Source organism: Muscardinus avellanarius, assembly GCF_963383645.1.
Source record: "Muscardinus avellanarius genome assembly, chromosome: 15".
Classification (NCBI taxonomy): Eukaryota; Metazoa; Chordata; class Mammalia; order Rodentia; family Gliridae; genus Muscardinus; species Muscardinus avellanarius.
Genome location: NC_137801.1, coordinates 90,259,247 through 90,277,328, shown reverse-complemented (window position 1 = coordinate 90,277,328; position 18,082 = coordinate 90,259,247). Strand labels below are relative to the sequence as shown.

At 50.7% G+C, this 18,082-nt stretch overlaps 1 protein-coding gene across 1 annotated transcript in view; it reads left to right on the top strand.

The window, feature by feature from the left end:
* Nucleotides 1–18,082, top strand: part of AFF3 (ALF transcription elongation factor 3) — a gene marked incomplete at both ends in the record, with an annotated part of 411,313 nt that overhangs the window by 325,318 nt on the left and 67,913 nt on the right. The window contains one exon of the mRNA XM_080711464.1: nt 9,405–9,456. Within this exon, the coding sequence (XP_080567590.1) occupies nt 9,405–9,456 (52 nt within the window). The remainder of the gene's footprint in view (nt 1–9,404; nt 9,457–18,082) is intronic.

The window sequence follows — 18,082 nt, the reverse complement described above, 5'->3', positions numbered from 1 at the left end:
TGAACTTGTCAGCACCAACCCCAGTGACATGTACAGGGATGGGGAGGGACGGAGAGGGAGGGAGATCACCACGTGCTGAGTGAGTGTGCGTCACTATCAGAGGGATATTCCTACCGTGGCGAGCCTCATTGTGATATATAACTACAGTGCACCGATAAAAGTATATTTTTAAAAGATAAAAAAAGCTGCCCATGGTGGGCACGCTTGTCATCCCAGCCCTTGGGAGGCTGAGACAGGAGGATCGCACAGGTTCACAGCCAGCCTCAGCTACTGAGTGAGGCTCTCAGCAACTTAGTGAGACCCTGTTTCCAAATAAAGTATAAAATAGGGCTGGGAGTGTAGTCCGGAGGTAGAAAGCCCCTGGGTTCCACCCCCAGTACCACACACACACACACACACACACACACACACACACACGATGAAGGAAGAGCAGGGGAAGTCACACTCAGGAGCATTGCAAGGAAGGAGTGTACACAATTCACATAACTCAGTGACCAAGACAAAGAAAGGAAGATGGCCACTTGATCTGGCAGCCGAATGTTCTCGACAGCCCTTGCCATAAACGTGGACTCTCTTTTGTCCGCCTGTGCATCTGTAACACCTACTCGGCAGATGGCTGTGCGTTGGAGGAATTCTGCTTTTGCTGGCCCAGAACCTGAATGCGTTGCTGGTACTCAGACTGTTGCTGGCCACACCACTTGGCACGGTCAGGCCGAGCCATGGTGTTCGCCTGCAGCAGCGGCAGCAACAGCAGCAGCTCCGGCCTTCACTGCCTCCTCCTCGCCATCTCTACAGCGCACCCGGAGTTCTGATCAGCTTGGGACTTTGCATGTGGTTTTCAAGACAGTCGACTGGAATTGGGTAATAATCTACCGTGGAAAGGGAGTATGCCAGAGACTGTGCGGAGATAAAGAAGTGGGGCAAGTAGACGGCCCTCCTGTGACTTTGTTGAGAGTGGCCTCAACTGGTCCTGATGACCCTGCTTCCGAACCAGTCAACGGGAGCCCTTCTCCACACAAGATCCAGCAGGGCTCTGTGCACACAGAGTGTTTGGCACATTGCGTGTGGCACCAGCTGAACAGCCCCCAGAGGGATGTAACTGGTACACAGAGATGCACGCTGATGGGAACCATGTCTCCCCATGGCTGGTTTATGTCCCTGAAAATAGGTTTAGAATACTTAATACATTCAGCCTAATTTCAAGCCTATTCACCTAAAAGAAAAAGAAAGTGGTGAATTCATCCTGATATACATGAGTTTTGGGGGATTGTTGGATTTAGTGGACTTATATCTTCAGGCCACCTGGATTAGTTTTAAAATGAAAAAGTCCTGGAAACATCGACTATAATATGTAAAGTAATATGGCAGTGGTGGTTTGAGGCTGACGTCGTGGAATTGCCATCATCGGGGAATCCTGTACCAATTGCCCAGCCTCATGAGCAGCCAGCGGGGTGCTTTTCCTTTATTATCAGGCATAGAGATCTTTTTCTCCTCTCACAGATCAACGATCAGCGTTATCATGTCTGTGCAGAGAGGATTCACGGGTCAGTATGGAAGCCTCCGGACCACGGGAAGGCCAGAGTCCTGGTAGCGTCTGCTCCAGGCGCTAGAGCCCCTAGGGCCAGATCTCCAAGTCTCCCTCACACTGACAGGAGCCAGAACGAGCATCCTAGTCTACACAGCGTGGGCGAAGTGTTGAAATTCTTTGCTGAATCTTGCAGGGCCTCGCCATGGCGTCTGATGGCTTTCCACAGGACATAGTTCAAAAAGAAACAGCCAAGGAGCTCAGGTGGAGAAAGCTTTCACTGTGAATCTTTGGCCTGAATTCCCAGAACTCCTGACTTCCCCCACAAAGCAGCTGATTCCCCGCTGGAGTTAATGTTGATCAAGCCTAAGTAGCAGACTGTCCAGCTCACACAACTCCATGTTGGAAAGGACATCCGGGCACTTACGGTAGAACAGAACAGAAGCGCAGAGTGTCCGAAGACAAGCCTCATCTACGAGGAAAGAAACTGCCAGGATTGTGGACAGTGAGCTATCAGCGCTCCCAGGATGAAGCCTTTATCTCGTCACTGGGTAACTCCTGCCTCTGCCCCGGAGCAGCAGCGAGCCAGCCGAGGACAGAGACTTACTCCAGCACCTAGAGTGCGCTCCTTGAAAGTGGCCAAAATATGCAGAAGCCATGTTCTCCCTGGGCGGTGGTGCCCGCCTGGAACCCCAGCACGTGGGAGGCTCAGACAGGAGGATTGCCAGCCTCGGCAACTCAGCAAGACCCAGCTTCAAATAAAAAATAAAACTGGGCCAAGGATTGTGGCTTGGTGGTAGAATGCCCCTGGGTTAAATATCCAGTACCAAAAAAGCAAGGAAAAAAAATCTGTGTTCTCTTTTAGGAAAAGTAAAACTGACCTAAATTACAGTACAGTTAGCCAAGCATGGGGGTCACACTTATAATCCCAGCACTGGAGAGGCTGGCACAGGAGGATCGCGGGTTTGAGAACAGCCTCAGCGAGAAGTGAAACTCTCATCAACCTAGTGAGACCTCGTTTCAAAATATTTTTTTTTAAAAAGAGCTGGGAGTATAGCTCAGAGGTGGAATACCCCTGGGTTTGAACCTAGTACCCCCACACACACACATACACACACGCACATATACACACACACATACATATATACATACACACACACAGAGACACAGTACAGCATAGTTTTTTTGTTTGTTTTTTGTGGGTCTGGGGATGGAACCCAGGAGCATTCTACCTCCAAGCTACAGCCCCTGCCCTATTTTTGATTCTTTCATTTTGAAACCGGGCCTCACTGAGTTGCGGAGGGCCTCACTAAGTAGCTGAGGCTTTCCTCGAACCGCAATCCTCCGGTCTCAGCCTCCCGGATGCTGGGATGACGAGCGTGCGCCACCACGCCCGGCACAGCATAGTTTTATAAGATAGAATGATGATGAGCCAAGAAGGTTCTGTTACTCTCTGACCTTCCTGGTGGCATGTATAGAAACTCTTTTGAGGGTGAGGGCTCTGGAGAATGCAGCTCCCAGGCATCTTGCCCCGTGTTATAGCAGAGAGCTGCCAAGGAGGGATGGTGCTGAGCGGCCGCCAGAGGCAGGAGACTGCGCTGTGCGCTCTGCTGCGCGATCGGGAAGAGTTGGAGGACTTTGCAGAGAGCTCAGAAGGCAGGGCGGTCCATATAGTATTTTATGTTTCCTCCCAGAGGCTGAAGAGCAGTCCAGGGAATGATCTCCAATGTCCCAGCACCACCCATGTTCTAAAACAGTCGTTGAAGGATTCTGAAATGCAACCCCTAATCTACTAGTAATAATGAGGCTGTGCTTTATTTAGGCGTTGAGGAAACACACCCTGACCCTTCAAGTATTCCTTTCTTCATTTCTTTTTTCGAGGCGCTAGGGATCAAAGCTAGGGCCTTGCACACGATAGGCAAGTCCTCTACTTCTGAAATACACCCGCAGCCCATGTGCATTCTTCCTCACGAGGGAGATGGAGGGAGAGCAGCTGACAGGTGCCTACTAGTTGCATACACAGTTAGATAGGAAGCAAGTAGCCTGTCCTGTCTATGAATCAGAGCTGGCTTCCACGGGAAGGTGGCAAGTCCAGGGGAATTAAGTTCTCAGCCGTGGCTGAGCGGCAGATTTATTCGTGATGTTTGTGTCTTAGTCTCTTCAGGTTGCTGTAACAAGATACCTTGGACTAGATGGTTCATAAACAGCAGAAGTCTGTTCCTACACTTCAGGAGCCTGGGAAGTCCAAGCGCGAGGCACTCGGTTGAATGCCCCGTGAGAAGCCACTTTCCAGCTCACATGGTGCCACTAGCGGAGTCCTTGTAGGGTGGACAGGACTCTGGGTAGAAAGAGCTCTTTCCTAAGGGCACTGACCCTTCTCACAAGGCTCTGCTCTCATGAGCTAACCACCTCCCCGAGGCCCCAGTGCAGTCCCAGTGGTGATTAGCTTTCAACTAGTGACGTTGGGAGGAGGACACAGATGCTCAGTTCACAACAGCTGGTGAAAAGGCTGATGCCCGTGGCCAGCCTAGGCCAGTGGCGGAGCCTCTGGGGGAGGCCCGTGAGTCGGTGTTTGATGCACCCAGGCACCGACCCTGAGACCCCTTGAGGCCCTGCTGGTGACCGTGGGTCTTCACGTATGTTGCCTGTGCTCTCAACCCATTTGTCACTAACGAACACACGGACCCTTAGAGTTAGGACTTATCCGGGGTCCAGAGCCTTTGCGGCCATCAGTTCTTCTGGCTCGATGCAAATCTGGGTTTGCAGTGCACATATGTAGTTCCCAGCCATTACTGTAAAGCAGAGTCACCGAGGGGACCTTCACAAATCTAGATACCCAGGTTGTACCCCCAAACCTATTCCCTCAGACTGTGTGGTGTGGTAGGAGCTGGGCGTCAGTATTTTTAAAGATCTCCAAGTGGCCCCATCACACAGCAGGATTTAGAACTGCTAGTCACCTCGGGGAACATGTGAAGGTTGGGGTGCGGCTTCAAGTGCGTGAATTGGCTAATAGGAGATTACATTTCATTCTCTTTTCTTCTACTTTCTTTCTTTGTGTGTGTGTGTGTGGTACTGGGGTTCCTGGAAGCCCTTCTTCCTCCGGGCTACACTCCCAGACCTATTTTATATTTTTGAAACAGAGTCTCTTACGCCAGCGCGGCTGGCTGCGACCCTGCGCGGTCCTCCTGTCTCCGCCTCCCAAGCGCGGGGATTACAAGCCTGCGCCACCACGCCCGGCTCTTGATTCTCTTTTCTAATTCCACCAGTTTATCTGTTCAAAAACCTTAATTAGAGACTCTCTTAGGAATTCTTTTGTCAATAATGACAGCCACCAAAAAAAAATTTTAACTGGTATTTTAAACCAAAGAACCTAATGTAAGTATGTATGCCTCTCCTAGAGCCAGTAAGTAAGTAAGTATGCCTCTCCTAGAGCCAGTGTGTTCTTACCATCAAAAGCTGTGAATTAAATAGGCAAACCATTAGTCTCAAAACAGGATAGGCAACTAGCTTGCTCATTTACTAAAAGCCAATAAAGATTCAGCTTCACGGACTTAGCCAAAGAAACGTGTACGTATCTCATTTTTCCGTGGTTAGGTGCAAAAGCCCCTTGGAAGAGGTTTCAGTAAAGAAATGCCTATCATCAAAACTGTACATCCGAGAAAACTTGATGTTCGCAGGAAAGGACCCTTCAACCTCTCCTTCTGTCTGCCCAGGAAGGGGTCGTCTTCTCCTACACACTGCCTGCGTCCATTCGGCCTTAGAAACCCTCACACCAAGAACGTCACTTCAGAAACTCATTTTCCAGAAGTCCCTGTAACAAACAAAGGCAGGATTTTTAAAAGCATCTTCAGGGAGAGAGCATGCCCGTGAAGGCACCGTTTCTGGGCCTCCGTTGTCTTGATAGCAGCAACAGGGTGCACACGGCCCCTGCCTGGAATTCTTACGCGAGGGGCCTCATGTGTTTGGAGAAAGCAGCTCCATCACCGTGGCCGGCACTGCTCCCAGTGGAAAAGACGGAGGACGCATGTACTGGTTTCACGGCCGTGGAACACGTGGCCCTTGCATTTTCTGGATGGGCCTGGAACGTCTCTTCGTTCTCATTCTTGTCTGCCTTCCTCCTCAATCTGTACTGGGGATTGAACCAGGGATAGTCTACCTCTGGACTAAACCCTCAGCTCTACCTCTTAATTTTCATTTTGAAACAGGGTCTCACTAATTTGCTGAGGCTGGCCTTGAACCTGCAGTCCTCCTCTCTTGGCCTCCCAAGTACTGGGATTACAGGTCTGCACCACCAGGCCTAGAAGAGATAGATTTTTTTTTTTTTTTCGGTGCTGGGAGCTGAACCCAGGGCCTTGCTTTTGTTCTCTTATCAAAGAGGTCCCTCTGGGGTGGCCAGTTTCCCAACTAGGACTGTAATTCCACATGAAAAGAACAACGGGCACACTTTATTACACACACAAGTTTAAGAGAATTCAGAACCTTCAAACACCTGGTGATTTATGACATCCAAGAGAAACAGGCAAGAGATGAGCTAGAGTGCCAGGTGGCGGCCCTCCTCCGCCGGGCGCCAGGGCTCTGGGAGACCCGCTTCCAAGGCTCCGAGATCCCCTCCTGTGGGCAGCTTCACGTAAGCGTCTGCTTCTGGACTCCTCGGTGAGGCCGGAGCCCTTGGGCACAGGCCACGCATTCCTCTCTTACTTCAGCAACGTGAAAGCGTTGTCCAGAGAGAACGAAGAGTGTGTCCAGGTCCACAGAGCGAGTCAGGGACAGGATTCAGACGGAATCCTGGCCAGCCTGCAGCTGCCATGCCAGAGCTCCCCCACCTCCCAACTCACGTACCAGCGGTTTACGCCGTTTTTAGTGTCAATTTGTATTTTCCTCTGTTCTCTCATTCTATAACACGTAGAGGCGGGTACTATCGGGAAAGGCGGCTTATGGAGGTTTTGAAGACTGGCATTCATCCTGCACCCCAACAGGGTTTGTGGGTGTCTGAAATGAGGTTGGCATTTTATGAGGGCCTTGCAAGGTAGGAAAGCAGATGGTCTCCCAGGGAAGGCGGGATAGCAATGCAGTGGGTGGACCCTGCGTGTACATAGGGAAAGGGACCATCGGAAGTCCCTAAGAAATGATAAGGTTATAAGCAGAAAAGCCAGAGTACTCCTTCACCCCAGGACCAGCGTGCAGAGGCAGCTCCCGTTAGATTTCACCATCTACCAGAGCAGGTGCTGGGGAGGAGGGTGGCTGGGAGGAGGGCTACTGGGGAGGAGGGCATGTAACAGCAAAGGCAGGCAGAAGACCCAGTGATCCCCGGACCTGAGAACAGCAGAGTTGGGGACTCCGAGGTTATCGAAGCTGCCCCGTCGTCTTCTCCCGATTTCTCACTGGCCTTCATTTGTGTCTCGACACGGTCGCCAAGCTCTGGCGTGAGCCTCGGCTGGCCTCCCCGGTACCCAGTTCACTGGAATAGCACACACTAAGTCTTTCAAAACAACTGCAGACAGGGCGGTCACTGGCTGTGATGATGATAACCCCAGGCCTGACAGAGAAAACACCTTCAGAAAGAATGAAAGGAGTGTCTCCGTTTCCCGCTCACGTTCCGGGGAGCATACAGTGCTAATTGCTAGAACAAACACTTGCATATATGAATCTGTTTAATGGGGGCTCATAAACATTCGTCTTTGGCTTTACGTCTCAAGGAGGTGGGGAGATTGGCAGCTCCAGCTACAGACACCAATCTGAAAATCCAACAGCCGGATTAAAGCTCAGATTCCTAAAAGGCCATTAAGAGGAAGCAAAATGAAATGAACCTTAAAAGACTAAAGGATTTGGATCTTCTCAGGGCCCAAATGACGAGTAATTAGGGAAACCCCTATTAGTTAAAAACCCCTGCTCTGTGAAGTGGCCACCATGGCGGGGGAGGAGGTCGGCCTGCCTTTGCAGGGCTGTGTCGGGCTTGGCGTTGGAACAGTGGCCCTTCGGCTGGGGCAGGCTGCTATTTCTGCCTCATAAGACATCTGGAGCATCAGAGACTCCAGCTACGGTTTAGCTTCACCTCTTGCTCAAGAGAACAATAGACACCGGGAAGTAATGATAACCAGACATTACAGTTTCAAGGCTTGTCTCAAATTCTTCTCTTTTCTGAGAGCAGCGGAGTCCACCCCAGAGACTAGGAGGGGCCGGTAGCACAAGTAGGAAAACGGCGTTTGTGTGTTCAGAGGAGGCGTCGACCAGTCACGCACCAAATGCGGACAGTCGGGCTCCTGGGTGTCAGAGCTCGTCCCTTCCCTCTCCCCACCCCTCGGCTCAGCTATGCAAGAGCCCACTCTGGAGTGCTCAGCTTTGCAAATGGAGGGCTTCAGAAGTCACGAAGCCAAATGACAGAGCCAGCCTAAGTGTCCATCCACAGCCCAGCGCGTTATGAACGCAGTGGGTTCTACTGAGCCCCAAGGAAGAACAAAGTTGTCATTTGAGGAAAATGGACGGGTTAAGAGAGGTGAGCTCGTCACCGAGAGCAAGAGGTCGTGTGTCTTCCCTCTGTGGGAACTAGGGGGAGGAAGGGGTACAAGAAGGTCTCCAGACAAAGGAGGAGAAGCCCCAGTGGAAAAGAAAAAACGGGCACGAGGTGAAGACAAGAGTTGTCCCCTCTTATTTTTGGGGGGAGTGGGAACTGAATCCAGGGTGTTCCACCACTGAGCCTCATCCGTAGCCCTTTTTCTTTTTTTAGATTTTATTGGTGCAATATCATTCTGCACCATGGAGAGCTGCGAAGTGAGTTATTCATATATGCAAACACTACCTCTTGGCGTGGGTGTGGGTTCCCCAGCCCCGCCTCTCGGCCCCCCTCTCCCCCCCCAATATGTGCTAGTAAGATCTGCTCTTGACTTGCTGGGACTATTAGTGTGTGGCACTGGGGTGGAGCCAGGAGCTTTTCCACCTCTGGGCTATACTCCCAAACCTATTTTATACTTTATTTGGAAACAGGGTCTCACTGAGTTGCTGAGAGCCTCACCCAGTAGCTGAGGCTGGCTTCGAACCTGTGCGATCCTCCTGTCTCAGCCTCCCAAGCGCGTGCGCCATCACACCTGGCTCCAGTCTGGTGTTCTTTATCAGAAAGACCTTTGTGTTTTTGATAAGAAGCGAGCCAGAGAAAAGGAGCCTCAGCCCAGACGTAGGCCCTGTCCTCCGACTCCAAGCGGCTGCCATGCGGGACGCTGGGGACTCAGGGACAAAGTCAGTGTGGTCCATTCCCTGGGTTATTTTCAGATGGCGTCTAGTAGGTCACTGCGCTGCCTTTCCTCTGTGAAGCCGGTGTGAGTTCAGGAGCTGAGGGGAGCGAAAGCTCGCGGCTCCCTGCGGGCGCTGTGCACGTCAAAAGAACAGGTGGTGGGACTGTCCCCCGGCAGCGGGGCAGGAGCATTACCCATTCCATGTCCTAAGGGTAATGGCACCAGGAATGACAGAAATACCTCAGCTGTGTTCTCTAGAACACATAGAAGAGGGTTTTTAATATTATCAAATAGGAATATTCATTCACTTCATTTTCTTTACTGGGACACAGCCCCGCTCTGGAGGTGAAAACACCGACGTAGCTGTGGGGTCAGAACTTCTCAGGGAGAAGTGTCTCTTAGGTTCCATTTGCCCCAAACAGCACGTCCTCGAGGCTCCTGTCGCGCTGATTGTCGTGAGGGTTAATTTTCATGATGTAGCGTCTGCCATTTCCTAAGTGGCTCGCAGGAAAAGCACTTAAAAGGGGAAGAAAGAAAATACTAGGAAATCTAATAGACTCATTACTGGGACATTGCTCTTGTGAAGGCGATATGTTGGCGTTGGCTTATTGTGCACCCGCTAAGTGCCTGTTCTGCTTTGTATCCTCTTTCAGAATGCTAGAAGATGACCTTAAGCTGAGCAGCGACGAGGAAGAGCCCGAACAGGTAAGATGTGCTTGCGCGTTGCCGACCGCACCTGTGCTGGGGAGCCGCCGACCGCCGGCCACGCTGGAGTGAACTGGGTCGTGGAGGCTGCTCCGGGCTAAGAGGCCAGGCTTCGCTCCACGAACCATGAGCTTCCGTGCCGTTACACAAGCCTGTCGAAACGTCTTGGCCTTCACTTCCACTCAAACCTTCATTCTGTAATTTCCTATGACGTGGAGACCAATGACTGGCCCGCGGTTACCAGGAAGCTGACTGGGATCAGGCTTCCCTGCGAGACGGAGCTTTTTTTTCCTCCGCCTCCCTCTCTCTTTGTGGCATAGCTAGCTGGCCTTCTAGGGAGCACGCGCGCGCTCACACTCACACACACACACACACACACACACGCTCTCAACCTCATCAGCATGCAGCAGCCGGCTGTACCATTAAATATTGAGGAGACTTACAGAGATATTATTAACACTGAGAAGAGCCAGAGCGGGGGTGAGCTAACATGCTAAATAAACACAAGCACGCTCAGTCCAGGCCGTGGGTCTTAAATGATAAATGCGCTGGAAATAGTCTCCCTGGATGTTGACTGATGTGCTCGACACGTCAGTCAGGGGTTATAAATACTCTTCTGATCTGTCAGCTAAGGAGAAAAATGACCCACTTCACGCTCATCGCTCTGGCTCCTGCGTTCCAGGATGTGTCTGCAATATAAAAGCGCATTTGAAAACCCGAAAGCCAGATTTCCCTACACGCCTGTTTTCTTTTTCTTAGATCCTGCATTGAATGTTACTAAGTTTGGATAAGCAGGATGGCCAGGAAGACAGTTCAGAGGGGCCTTTGGCATCAGTCATTTTTACGTGCAATGCAAAATATGCATGCCACCCAATTGACTCTGAAATGGCTAACTCGATACAGAGGCACCTGGGACCCGCTGTCTAGACGTGCAAATACAGACAGCACACCGGCAGAGCGAGGAGAGGGGCAGTTAAAGGAAGAGGGGTTTCCAGGAGTGTCTGCGCAGATCACGGCCATGGTCCTCTCCTTCTGAGAGGAGGCACACTCAAAGGGTACACGCCCGGCTACACGAATCCAGGAGCCACACTGGCGAGGGGAGGTGGGCTGGGCAAGGAGGCCGCTTGAGGCTTAATTTACTCCTAGGCGCCCACACCAAGCAGTCAGATACCCACAGCTCAACAGTCTTAGCAGAAGTGTGGAGCAGCGGTACTGCTCATTTAGGTGCCTTGTCTGTGTGACTACAAGCAAAGGATTTCTTCTCCCGGTGTTATATCCCATTGAGAGGCTCAGCACACGGGCAAAGGCCTGTGGGGCCTATAAATTGTGCTTTCCTATGAAAGGAGCATTCGGGAGGCTGAGACCGGAGGATCACAGTCCACGGCCACCTCAGTTACTCAGCGAGGCCGTTTGCAACTCAGTGAGACCCTGTTTCAAAAATAAACAGACTAAAAAATAGGGCTGGGGGTGTAGCTCGGAGGTGCAAAGCCCCTGGATTCCATCCCCAGTAAAAATAAATAAATAAATAAATAATAAAAAGATTGGGAAGTAGTTCAGTGGCACAGCCACCCTAGCACCACACACACACTAAAGAAATAAAAACTTAAAAATGCACTCTACGTGCTCCCTAAAGCAGTGAGAAGGCTGGGTCGACTGTCTGCCTCACTGTCTCCTCTTGCCCAGTGTGCACTGTCGTGTGTCGTGAGCGTGCAGGCAGGGCCTGGCTTCTCGCCTTCACCCTTGTGTGTGCACCTTCTGTGCACCTCCCTATTTCAGCAATAAAAGGAGCTGATGGGGTGGTGGTCTTTGTCAGTTTCCCCACCTTGCAATTAAGACTCCATGTAGTGCTTATGTGTGTAGCTGAAGTGAATTCTTCAACACCAATTATATTAAGTTGCCCTCCTTTGACCTATAATCATACCCTGGTCTAATCACAAAATTGTAACCCTTAGCCAGGCAGGGTGGCGCACGCTTGTAATCCCAGCACTTGGGAGGCTGAGACAGGAGGATCGCACAGATTCAAACCCAGCTTCAGCTACTTAGTGAGACCCTGTTTCCAAATAAAATATAAAATAGGTCTGGGAGTGCCGGGCGTGGTGGCGCACTCTTGTAATCCCTGCACTTGGGAGGTGGAGACAGGAGGATCGCGCAGGTTCGAAGCCAGCCACACTAGCTTAAGAGACCCTGTTTCCAATTTTTTTTTTTAAGTATAAAATAGGTCTGGGAGTGTAGCCTGGAAATAGAAGGGTTTCCAGGAACCCCAGTGCCACCAAAAAAAAAAAAAAAAAGAAAGAAAGGAAAGGAAAGGAAAGGAAAGAAAGAAAGAAAGAAAGAAAGAAAGAAAGAAAGAAAGAGAGAAAAATAGGCCTGGGAGTATAGCCCAGAGGTAGAAAGCCCCTGGTTCTACCCTCAGTAACACACACACACACACACACACACACACACACACACACACACAGCCATCTCAGCTTCTTAGTAAGGCTCTCAGCAACTTAGTGAGACCCTGTTTTGAAATAAAAATATAAAAATAGGTCTGATAGCATAGCCCAGAGGTAGAAGGTCCCTGGTTTCCATCCCCAGTACCACACACACACACAAAAAAAAAAAAAAAAATTTAATTCTCCTGCTTTTAAAAGAGAACAATGACAAGTACCTTTTTTCTCTCTAAGATCAACGTATGATTTTTCCTTCAAAAGAGTATAGCTTTGCAAATACACACACCACCACCATCACCACCACCACCACCGCCACCACCACCACCATGTCTCTTCTTGATCATCACGACAGGATGGAACATTTACCATGCATGATTTTCATAAGAAGAGCCAGCGTTTGCCCCTTACCCCCAAAACTTCAGATGACTCACACGTGCTTCCTAACCCCATAAACATGCACACGAAGGCAGGCTTTTCTCACGTGCCGTCTGTGGTCTGGTGGTCCTCCGTGCACTGGCCTCAGCCAGTCAGCAGAGTGAGGCCCCAGAGCCCCCGGCGGTGGCCTGCCTCGTCTGCACAGCTGCCGACTCACGTGTGCGTGCGCGTGCATGGACGCTCTTGGCGCCGTTGTCTTCTCTCTCGGTGCCTTTGGGCCCTTAGTGATGAGCAGCAGCCTAAGTTAGTGATGAAGGGGCAGCAACCCAAGCCCAGAGCTCAGTCCCCACTCTGCCACTCTGAGCTCTGCATCCACGGCCCAGCCTCCCGGTACCTCGGTGCCTCCATCTGTGGGAATGGAATTGGTGTGAGATCCCCAAGCCGCCACGGCCCCACGGCTCGAGCCGCCCTGGCCACCAGATACACTGAGGCGTTCTCCTGTGTGTGTGTGTGTGTGTGTGTGTGTGTGTGTGTGTGTGTGTGTGTGTGTGTGTGTGACTAGGGATTGAACCCAGGGATATTCCTACTCTGAGCTACATCCCATCCCTTTTTTATTTTTATTTTGAAACAGGGTCTCACTAAGTTGCTCAGAGCCTTGCTAAGTTATTGAGGCTGGCCTTGAACCTGCAATCCTCCTGTCTTGGTCTCCCAAGTACTGAGATTATAGGTGTGCACCACCATGCTCAGTGTCTTGCTTTTTATTGTTTATAAAGATGATAAATATAAGCTGGTCCTGGTGAGACCTGCCTGTCATACCAGCTATTCAGGAGGATCCCTTGAGCCCAGGAGCTTAAGACCAGCTTGCATGAGCTAGCAAGACCCCGACCCTGCCAAAATAAGCAAATAAATAATACGTTCCTGATTATCAGCTCATACTTGAATACAGCATACATAAAGTAGCCTGATCATACCACTTCTTAAAACAAACATGCCCAATAGCCAGCACCGTGTTGAAGGAGGGCCTGCACAGCTCCCCAGGCTCGCCCATGCTCGCTGCCTCTCACCAGCCTCCACCGGAATGGCGTTTCCCTGTGTCCCGGCGCCTCTTGGAGCCACGCCTACCAGCTCTGTAAGGAATCCCAGGTGCTCCACACTGCTGCCATCCGTCTGTCTCTTAACATTCACATCGGATACTGATCTGAAGCTTCCTACTTTGCACGCTCTTGGTTTCGTTTTGAGATCAGGGTAACACTGGCCTCATAGACGACTGGAAAGAAGTCTCTGCTCTCTCCTTTTCTGAAGAGACTTTGTACAACTTGATGGTGGCTCTGCTTTGGCGGGATGCTCCAGTGAGACCAGGGGCCATGGATTGTTTGTTTGTTTGTTTGTTTGTTTGTTTGTGGTACTGGGGTTCCTGGAAGCCCTTTTACCTCTGGGCTACACTCCCACACCTATTTTATATTTTTATTTGGAAACAGGGTCTCTTAAGCCAGCGAGGCTGGCTTCGAACCTGCGCAACGCTTCTGTCTCCGCCTCCCAAGCACGAGAATCACAAGCGTGCACCACCACGCCCGGCCAGGCCTTGGATTTTTTAGAGCTTACAGATTCTGTTTTCTTGCCGGTTGGAGTGCTACTCAGATTGTCTATTTCCTCCTGAGCTCAGGTGTGATAATGTGTGTTCCTCAGGTAATTCACCATCGTGTCATTAAAGGAAGCAGTCGCTCTGTGTCGCTGGATCGCCCAGCAACGAGTGTGGGGCTGTCCGCGGTGCTCTTCATTGTCCTCTGATGCGCGGGACCTGTGGCCCTCGCCCCGTCTCTGCTCTTATTCTTTTTCTTGCTTGGCCAGTCACACTAGAGCTCTCTCAGTTCCTGAGCTTCTGGTCATCGGGCTCTCTCGTTAGCCTTTATGTCTTCCGTCCCTCTAACTTCTCGTCTTTACGGCTCCTCCACGCACGAGTGTCCGTTAGTGCTCAGCTCTTCCCAGTTCGTTCGGGAAGCCCGGCGCATCGAGTGCAGGTCTGTCCTCTTGGCTGCAGGTCTGTCCTCTCGGCTGCAGGTCTGTCCTCTCGGCTGCAGGTCTGTCCTCTCGGCTGCAGGCGTGTCCTCTCGGCTGCAGGTCTGTCCTCTCGGCGCGGAGGCATTTAGCCCCGTGCATTAGCCCTCAGCACTGCTGCGGTTTGTCTCACAAGTTTTGATGTGTCGTGTTTTTATCGGCACTCAGTTCAATGAGACGACATCCTTGGTTCATGGATTTATTTAGAAGTATGTTGTTTAACTTCTAAGTGTGTAGAGATATGCTTTGATCTCACTTTTATTGGTTTCTATCTTGGTTCCAAGATGGTCAGAGAGCATACACCGTATGATTTCAATTCACAACTTCACTGAGGATTTTTTTATTACCAAGATGTGGCTTGTGTTGGTACGTGTTTTATGGGCACTTAAAGAGCATGGATTCCGCTGTCGCTGGGAGAGCACACCGTAAACATAATTACATCCTGTTCGCTCTCGCTGACTCTACACATCTTCTGACTTACTGTATACCTACTCTAGCAGCTGCTTAGAGAGGCGTGTTGGAATCTCTAGCTGTATTTGTGGACTCAGCCCCTGTCCAGTCTATCAGATTTTGCAGCCCTGTGATTTGGGGCATATACGCTTAGGGTTGCTATGTCCCAGCAGACTGACCCTTATCTGTATGTAGTGTCCCACTCTGTCTTCTTTGTTCTGAAGTCGGCTTTCTCTGGTATCAGCCTAGATACTCCCGCCTCCATCTGCATAATTAACTTTTTTTCATTATTTTAATTTCAGTCCACCTACGTTGTCAGATTTGAAGTAAAGTTTCTTGTAGACAGCCTGCAGCTAAGCCCTATCTCTCTCCCTCTGCCCATTTCTGTCTTTTTACTGATGGATTTGGACCACTGACGTGCACTGTCGGTAGTGTTACCATCCTGTTTGCTTCTCTCTCTTTATATTAAGCTTTTATGCAGCTCTTCTGGGCGTCACAGTATATGGACGGTCCACTGAGGCTGACATTCCAAAGGTCTTCTCCCATACTGTCCTATAATCAGCTCCGTCGTAGACTTGATAGCAGTGAATGATATAAAATTTAGTTTCCTATCTTCCCAACTCTGTGAGTCAAACACCTAAATCTGAGTCTTCTCTCCTCCATCTTTACGTCTCGGGTACGTGGCACAGAGGACTGCCTCCAACAGAAAAGACGCTGTCCCACTCCCACATCCACACAGCTGCCCCGCCTTCGCTCCGCCTCCTCCTGCTCTAGGAGGCAGCGCCCGTGTCTCCACAGCCAAGCCCGCCTCCTCTCATCACGTCGACTTGTCCTTGTGCCTCCTTTATGCCCTGCCTCTTCGCCAGAACTGCGCCTCCCAGGTCGCCAAGGACCTCCGTGGGGCGGAGGGAACTGGGCTCTCCACGGTCCTGCATTAGCGGAAGGCGGGCAGGATTCACACTCCTCCTCACCTGCCGCTGTGCAGCTGTCAGATGTGGCCTTCAGCTGCTCAGCTTCCTGCCTCTACTTCTTACCCGATTCGTTGCTGGCTGCTTGTTCTCCCCCAGCCCTGAAAGTCACGTATTTACCCCTGACTTCTCTGTTTCTGCTCTTTCTGGGTGACCTCATCCCTTCCCGTGACCGTCCCTCTTTATGTACTGGCAGTTCCTAAAGTTACGGCCTCAGCTCAGCCCTCTCTTCTGAACCCCAAGCCTCCTTGACTTTCCACAAGCCTTGCATGTCTCACAAGCCTTTCCAGTTCAATCTGTGCCAAACTGAACTTCTGGCCTCTGCCACCCCTACTAGCCAGACATACAAATATGCTTCTCTTGTGACTGTTCCCGTGCACAAGACTAGCACTGCTGGACGCCCAGCCGTCCAGGCCTAGGAACGTAGAGCTCGCCCCCGGCCCTGAGGCCCCACTCGGACACTCATGTCATCTTGGGATGTTGGTGCCTCCGGCCCTTTTGTTCCTGGCTAGTCTAAAATAAACTATCGCACTGCTGTTCGCCACCCTACATGACTCAGTCCTCCATCAGAGAGCTTTTAAAAATGTAAATCAGGTGCCAAGCATGATGGCGCACACTTATAACACCAATACTTGAGAGGCTGAGACAGAAAGATCGCAGGTTCGAGGACAGCCTCAGCAAGTAGTGCGACTCTCATCAACCTAGTAGGACCCCATTTCTAAATAAAGATAAAATAGGGCTGGTGATGTACCTCGAAGGTAGAATGTCCCTTGGTTCGACCTCCAGTAACACACACACACACACACACACACACACACACACACACACACACGTAAATCAGCGCAAGTCTTTTCTTGGTCTGAAATCTTAAATCGTTTCCTTTCCACCTGGGGTGAAATCCAGAGCTCACAGCTGGTCAAAGTCAGCTTGCACAATGTGACTTTTTCCACCTTTTCCCTTCTAGTTTGGACCCCACCAGAGCCCTCACCCCCCTGACCCCCTCCCCATCCTTCCAGTGCACCAGCGTCAGCTGGCCTCGGCCCTCAGTTCTTGTCTGACACCTACTCTTCCTGGAGACCTCTCCTTATCTACACTAGAACCCCGGTTCTTCCTTCTCACAATAAGCTTAATCTTCTCTGGGGTCTCATAATTTCAGTTCTAGGGTGTATATTTATTTTAATATCTATTGCTACCAATTAAACCGGGAGTTTCCCAAGGGCAGGGACCGCGTGTGGCACAGAAGGGCGCCGTTCGCACGTGCGTCATCCATGCGTGGACGTGTAAAGCCCAGGGTGCTGCCCTGAACTGGCAGTCTTTCTGCTGCCCAGAATCTTGTATCAGAGCTAAACCTTGCTCTGTCTTTATTTCTTTTACTGATGTTTCAGTCAGCTTTTCCACTGCTATGATTAAAAAAAAAAAAAAACCTGGTAATCACAACTCAGAAGAGTAAAGCTTTATTTGGGCCCACAGTTTTAGAGGTTCCAGCCATAGTCAGCCGTCTCCCAGGATGAGACCACAGCAACGAGGCGTGGTGGAAGGGTATTGAGCTCACATCGTGAGGGCCAGAAGTAGAGACAGGCGAGTAGACCGAGGACATAGATTCCCACGGCCACATCCCCCAGCCTCCACCCACCCACACCCCACCTCTGAACTTACCCCCTGGGGACATGCTTTTAATACAGGAGCCTTTGGGAGAACTTTTTTTTTCAGTACTGAGGATGGAACCCAGGGGCACTCTACCTCCGAGCTACACCCCCGGCCCTATTTTTTATTCTTTATTTTGAAACAGGGTCTCACTGAGTTGCAAAGGGCCTAAGTAGTAGCTGAGGATGTTTTTGAACCTCCATCCTCCTGTCTCAGCCTCCCAAATGCTGGGATTACCAGCGTGCGCCACCATGCCTGGCTGGGAGAACATTCTAAACCCGAACTATAACACTGAACACAACACGATGATTTTTCTAATTCACGCTATCCAAATATCGAAGTTATTGAGAGCTGACCACAACAAATTACCCAAGACCATCAACCAGCTTTAGTCAAATGGACAAATAACTTGTTAGAGAAAATCGCCCTGCGGTCTCCAGGGTCCAGCACCAGTAGCCACTTCCTACACAGGCTGTTTACGCCCAGCCTTATGGACTTACAAGTCTCGATTTCCTAATGGAAGTCTCCAAAAGCAGGGTCTCGCCCTCGCCTTCCCTTCCAAGAGCGGAGGATTCTGACTGTAGCCCCAGAGGTGGGGCTGCGGCAGAGTCCACTTAGAAAGTTTGTGGATGGCATTAAAATGAAACTGTTGTCTCACGGCCATACTTAGAGTTTTTCTACCGGGTGATTCAAATTGGA